Source organism: Rhodamnia argentea, chromosome 5, assembly GCF_020921035.1.
Source record: "Rhodamnia argentea isolate NSW1041297 chromosome 5, ASM2092103v1, whole genome shotgun sequence".
NCBI classification, from domain to species: domain Eukaryota; kingdom Viridiplantae; phylum Streptophyta; class Magnoliopsida; order Myrtales; family Myrtaceae; genus Rhodamnia; species Rhodamnia argentea.
Genome location: NC_063154.1, coordinates 32,327,728 through 32,334,821, shown reverse-complemented (window position 1 = coordinate 32,334,821; position 7,094 = coordinate 32,327,728). Strand labels below are relative to the sequence as shown.

The 7,094-nt window shown below is 41.0% G+C and overlaps 1 protein-coding gene across 1 annotated transcript; it reads left to right on the top strand.

Annotated features, from left to right (window-relative positions):
- The first annotated feature begins 781 nt into the window (after positions 1–781).
- Positions 782–3,397, top strand: LOC115755146 (F-box/kelch-repeat protein At1g22040). Its single transcript, XM_030694452.2, is given in 3 exon segments — positions 782–973; positions 1,730–2,834; positions 2,837–3,397. Coding segments are annotated over 2 exon segments (1,416 nt in total). The 5' UTR covers positions 782–973; positions 1,730–1,786; the 3' UTR covers positions 3,205–3,397.
- Positions 3,398–7,094: the final 3,697 nt, after the last annotated feature.

Below are 7,094 nucleotides of genomic sequence, written 5' to 3'. Positions count from 1 at the left end.
AAGGGGTCTAAAGTACTTTTCTTGTTTCAAAGAAGGGTCTAAAGTGATTATGCCCGTTTCAAATAAGGGTTTCATCTCATCGGCCGATCAATGACATTTTAGTTAAAACACAATTTTAATTCAATTTTTAGTTAAATTAAATTAAAAAATTAAAATTAAAATACAAAAAAAAGGAAACACAAGCTGCGGTTGCCGTTGAGGTCACTGACTAGTGGCGAGGGCCAACAAACCCTTCCCCTCCCCCCTCGCCCTCTCGTGGGGTTAGACCAAGGGTTGACAACCCTTGCCCAGATTTGGGAGAGGGTGGCGGCCCTGTCCCGGGGACCCTGACGGCAAACGTCTATGAGGAGGCGTCCCACCTATGTTTATATATTTTTTAATTTTTTTAAAAAAATTTAGAAAATAGAAAGAGGAATAAATAAAAAAATTTCAAAAAAATTTAACAAAGTAAATGACGAAATGCCCCTATGCAACTTGTGAGAGATTTTTTTTAAGAATGATACGATCACTTTGGACCCTTATTTAAAATAATATTTAATTTTAAATATTTATTTGAAATAAGGTTCTTTTTCGGCCTTTATTCGAGAAGATAAGGATAATTCGGGCTCTTATACGGAATTTTCACAAACCTCACATGCGATTCAAATAAAAGAAAAGAAAAACATGAAACAAATACGCGAGAGGGAGAGCAGAGACACGGGTAACACACAGATGATGACGTGCGTAAAAGTGACGTGCGGCTTGTTTAAGAATCCCCCCCTGCAAATCATCATTACTCGCTTTATTATCAATGCGATTAGTTTTCCCTCTGTTCCAACCCCCACAAAACCCTCTCTCTCTCTCTCTCTCTCTCTCTCTCTGTGTGATGATGATGATGGTGATACTGAGCTCGTTCGTGCGTGTCCGCGGTAGGTGAATTCCGTTCAAATCCACCGATTCCTCGCTGATCGTCTCCTTCTCCGTCGCTGCACAGGTACCGTCTCTGCGCTGTCTTCTCCGTTCCCCGTGGAATCGAACTTTCCTTTTGCGTGCGGTGCTTTTCTTCCTCGCAAAATCCGAGCTTGCTTCGAATGTGACGGACCCTTCTGTTCGGCTGTCGCGACGGATGGGTTTTCCGAGATTCTTTGTGCCTTTTCAGCTGAATCTGTTCTTCTCGGGGTGCCTTGTCGTCGGAACGATCCTGTTTTCCAAATGGGTGGGGGAGTTTTAGGGTTTGCGTCGCTCTTCTGTTTTGTTGGAGATGAAGCTCGGACCGTCGGATCTTTTCCTCGATTGATCCAGGTTCCTTTGGGTTTGGCTGGGGAAAAGGGAAAAGGGAATTGAGTGCGAGGGAGGTTTTCAACTCGATGACTCTGCTTGATTCTGAAGTTTTGCATATTCATATGCGACGATTACTTTTTTAAGAACGTGCGAAGTGAAGGGTTTGATTAGAAAATGATTTTAATTAGTTGTTGGTTGTATTTCATTGCCCAGGCAGGTTGGAATTTCCTCTGGTTTTGTAATCTTTATTCCATTCTCTTGCAACTTCCATGGTTTTCTCTTTTAGTTTTTTTTTCCCCCGCTACCCATTGTTGACTGGACGCTTTCAGCTTTATGTAACGTAGCATTTTGTTTGTCATATATACTTCGCTTATGTAATTGCTTACATAAGTGGCTGCATATAAAATTTGCTGTCCTAGTTGGTTCTACACTTGTGCTTGATTTGGTCGCTCTGTATTGGTCCATGCAGTTTGGGGGAGATCAACACAGCTTTTGATGATCTGAATCATCTCTACTCTGAGTACTGATGGGGGCTATTCTGAGCTTGAATGGTTCCAGATGCAGAGCGAGGGAGACCTATGAGATTGCGCCGGGTGAGATTTGCAAGAGGCAGAAGGTGTCATCAAGCTCGTTTGAGGATGATACGAGGTTGATACCCAGCCTTCCGGACGAGATATCATTTCAGATTCTGGCCAGACTTCCTAGAACCTGCTATTTGAAAGTAAAGTCAGTGTCACGATCTTGGAAAAATGCGATTACAAGTGCTGAACTCTTCAGTTTGAGGAAGGAGCTCGGAACATCTGAGGAATGGCTCTATATTTTGACCAAAGTGGATGAGGATAAGCTTTTGTGGCATGCTTTGGATCCTTCATCAATGAGATGGCAAAGATTGCCCCCAATGCCTATGGTTTCATTCGAAGATGAATCGAGGAAAGGCCTTGGGAGCTTACGGATGTGGAACGTTATGGGTTCAAGTATTAGAATTGCAGATGTCATCAGGGGCTGGCTTGGGAGAAAAGACGGACTAGATCGGATGGCTTTTTGTGGATGTGCAGTTGGGGCTGTTAATGGATGCCTCTATGTGATCGGTGGCTTTTCTAGAGCCTCGGCCTTGACTAGCGTTTGGCGATATGATCCCACTCTAAATACGTGGAGTGAAGCAAGTCCCATGTCCATTGGTAGAGCTTATTGTAAGACAGGCATATTGAACAATAAGCTTTATGTTGTTGGTGGGGTCACTCGTGGTCGTGGTGGTTTGACCCCACTTCAATCAGCAGAAGTGTATGACCCCCTCACTGGTTTATGGTCCCAAATACCAAGCATGCCTTTTGCCAAAGCTCAGGTGCTTCCTACTGCATTCCTTGCTGATCTACTTAAGCCTATTGCCACTGGAATGACTTCATACAGGGGAAGGTTGCTGGTGCCTCAAAGTTTGTACTGCTGGCCTTTCTTTGTAGATGTCGGAGGAGAAGTATATGATCCAGAGATGAATTCATGGGTCGAAATGCCGACTGGCATGGGCGAGGGTTAGCCTGCAAGGCAGGCAGGCACGAAATTGAGTGTCACTGTAGAAGGGAGTTGTATTCGTTGGATCCTTCTAGTTCTCTTGATAGTGCTAAGATCAAGGTATATGATCAACAAGATGATGCTTGGAAAGTCATTACGGAAGAAGTTCCTATTCGCGACTTTGCTGATTCAGAGTCTCCCTATTTACTTGCTAGCTTACTGGGCAAGCTTCATGTTATCACTAGAGATGCAAATAACAATATATCGGTTATGCAAGCAGATGTCCAGAACAATCTCAACCCCTTTCCAATGGTTTCATCATCTTTAGCAGAAGATTCTGTCTTCAAGGTGCAATCAGAAAGAAATCTTTGGAAGGTCATAGCCACTAAGTGTGCGGGATCTGCAGAGCTTGTAAGCTGTCTGGCCCTTGACATTTGAGAAGGGAGTCGGTAATTTTCTTATTTTCGGCCACATTAGTATATATCTACAGCGTGCTATTAACATTCGAATCACTGTATGGTTTGATTTAAAATTTATCTTCTTGTAAAGATAGCAAGCAGAGATAATGAAGAAATCTCGCTTTAGTTATCTCCATTGAAAATGCAAAATCAGTGTCAAGCTTTCACACTTATGCTCCTCGGCTTTTGGATTCTAATAGAGAGTTACTCTGATCTAATGGAGCCAGATTGATGCTTCTCCAAATACACCGAAGCACTATGCAGCTAGTCGGTCCTTGCATTCTGCGCAGTGCCTTCTTTAAAATCTGATTGCCCAGCATAGATTATGGAAGGAACCATAAGCCACTTGTTATAATTTATAAGTGGTCATATTAGAGAGACGGATTGTTTGGCCGGCTTTTTAAGAAGTACCACATCGATCTTCTCAGACGATGTGTGGTTTCTGTAGTTTTCCGTTGTAGTGGAGGGCAGACAAGTAGAACTTTACAATAAATGGCAGTGTTTTAGCTACCTTTGTAGCAAGGAAATGGTGCTCTTCTTGATATCAGTTTTGCAGTTTATACCTTGAGCTCCTAAGAGGAGCTGTATCATCCTAAGGAAATGGTGCTCTTCTTGATATTAGTCAACGAAAAATGTTTTTATCCTTGATAACAATATATGCCTAATTACTTTCATTGGTGATGAAAAAAATTCATTTATTCATTTTTTTAGGCAACATAAGCGATTACTTTTTGAAAAATATTTTTCAAATCGCTCATCTTCCGTAAAACAAATGGAGCTTTCATTTACTGTAATTACTTGCTACTGGCAATTTTCTACTTTCCGCAATTCATTTATTTGTTAGTTCGGCTTTCACATTATTGGAAATACTTTAAACACGAGAGTTTCTCCTCCGAGACCTATACTTAGGGTGTGTTCGGTTTAGCATTCTGAAAGCACTTGGAAATAGTTTGGGGTGTTCGGAAACCATTCCCAAGGTGCTCTGAGGTGAAAGCTGGCCTTGGGAAGGCACTAGCATGGAGCTTTGAGAATTTTTCGGAATATTGAAGGCCACCCAGCTACCTACTTTTTCCTCAAAGCCTTACTAAAATTTTAATTTTACCCCTCTTAAAAAGTGAAATCCTAGATTTACTATTTATCTTTCTTTTTGAGCGAGGGCGATCGGCTAGGGCAGATCTGGTCGGTGAAGGCTGCCTGGGGTCCGGTGACCCCGGACAGGGGCAGCTTGGGTCGTGCGACCCTCGGCCACGGTCCCTATGTCACTCGACCGAGGGGTCCCTCGCCGAGGGTTGCCGACGCCAAATCTGCCTCGTCGGCAGCCTGAGCCCTTCGTCGTCTTCGGTGAAGGGTTTTGATTATTTTGATAAATAAATGAAATAATCCAGCCAGAGCCCTTTGCAATTTTTTCTTTTGCGAAAATAGTATTCAACCCAAAGTTTCTTTTCAAAGAAATTTTTTACCAAACGCCTTTTGTATTTTCCAAACATTTGGATTTCCTCAAAACCTATTTCCAAAGCCGAACCAAACCATCCTTATTCTCACTAGTGTGTGCACCCGAGCTTTGTGCGGAAACAAAAAACAACTTTGTCGGTTGCTCTTTGTTTAGGTGAAAAAAACATGGTAATCCAATGACCAAGAGGCTTGGCGACTGGAGCCATGAGATGGACATGGGAATATTTGCCGATTCCTCTTGGAATGTCCAAATTAGTCTCAGAGTGCACATGTTCACTATTATGTAATATGACCTTGAGAATTGGAGAGGTGGTAGCATAAGCTTTTCGAAAGTCAAACGCTAGCTGGTCAGATCAGCTCCCATTGGGAGAAAACGAATCGAATGTTGGTGAATTATTATTGATATTGACATTGATATCATTAAGATCTGGCTAGTATTACCATTATGTTGGTCAAAGTATAGTTTTAATACTCCTAACTTTCGTTGTTGGTACAAGTACAACGTGGTCTTTGAACTTTTTTTTTTTTTTGCAACAGTTTCGAATTGGCAAGTGGCATAGTTGGGGATAGGATTTCGAAATGCAAAGCGAGATTTTCGACCCGCGGTCGGTGGTTGTCAGGGGACCAATTCCCGCTCTCTCCCCAAGTCTAGCAAGGAATGTGATCGGACATTTGCTTGACATATGAGAGTTATCGGACGCCCTCCATGATTTGACGAGGCTTGTCGATGCACGAGCTAAGTCTCATACACAACATGTGCAATCAGTCTTATTTCTGATTACCCACCCGTGTTTTTGAACTTCTGAAAACAAAGTCTCATATTTAAACATTCTTGTACGCAATGAAAATGAAAATATCTTATATTCATTGATTTTTGTAAATGATACAAACCATCGATTTTTGTAAAATATTTTTTAAATATTTATTTTTCACGAAACAAACGGAGCATTGATGACAATAATAACAACCACAGCAAAGGTTAAATACAATTTTAGCAATTTATTTTGCACCTTTTGGGCAATAATTTCTTTTTTTTTCTTTTACGATCTTTATTTTTTCGGTTCATTTAATTTTGTCGATGCCCATCACATATGCCTAATTCTCTCTTTGTTCACTAAGCCAACCTCACGAGACTTTATTATCATTAGATTCATTACTAGGTCAAGTGATTGCCCGACCGAACTTAGTTCATTTCTCTTGTGCTGACAAAGATAAGCTACTTGTGTCGAGAAATCGGGCCATGTGACGGACCTTTTCGTACCATGAGAACTCAGAGTTCTCGATGCGTAAAATCCCGATCGTCGTCCTAGCTCCGACCAACTTCTCGAATTAACCACTCTTATTAATTTTATCAACAAACGCAGAAAAAATTACAAGGTCATGGAATCATGGCTTTTCATCCGGAACACTGTTGAGCAACCAGAACCATTGCAACTTTTGATTCTTACAACTACAAGACGAAACAGTAGTAAGTCCTCTTTATCATTCTACGACCAAATTGCCAGTCCAACTATGGCTAATTTATTACAAGAAAAATAATTTATCTGTCAATTATTTAATTAATTCATGTCTGCTTCTTTGAATTTTTATCACTTGACAGTGATATAATGTTTTTTTTTTTTGGGTTTTTGGGCCGGCTGGGATTTATTCTTCTTTCTCTTATGTGAAAAAATGTAAGTTAGGTACTCACGGCTTCATCTTTAGCAACGTTGATTAACTACAGATGCACTTGCAATTTAACTAATGAATACTAAATTGAACACTAAGGACGTTGTGGTAAGGGAAGAACCTAAATAAGGGTCCGAAGTGGCCATGATAGTTTCAAATAAAGGCCTCACCTTGCTCGCTGGCAGATTGGCTAAGTATTTCGGCCACTCAAGGGCATTTTTGTCAAAATACAATTTCAGCCTAATTTTCAATTAAATCAAATCAAATTAAATTAAAAAAACTAAAAGTTTTAAAAAAGAAAATACTGTGTCTGTTGCTCCATCGCCGATGGGTTGCCGGTGCCTGGGCAAGGGTTGGCTAGCCCTCGCTATAGCCAAGAGAGGGCTGCGACCCTCTCCCACATGTCGGCGAGGGTTGGCGGCCCTTGCCCGAGTTCGGTTTGTAGGACCTCGCCTTTGGTTGCCAATGTGGCAACGGCCTTTGCTCATGTTTATTTTTTTTTTCCTTCTTTTAAAAAATGAAAAGCAAAAATACAAAAAAAAAGAAAATGATGAAAATGGCCCTAACCAACCGGTGAGTTACGCCTTTTTTTTTTAGATTAATTTGGCCACTTCAGACCCTTATTTGCAATAAAGTCCACTTTAGGCCTTTATTTGAGAAAATGAGGATACTTTGGACTCTTATTTGAAATTTTTCATTATGGCAATTTAAAAGAGAGGGATCATTTTTTTCTTTTCTTGAGAGAGATAT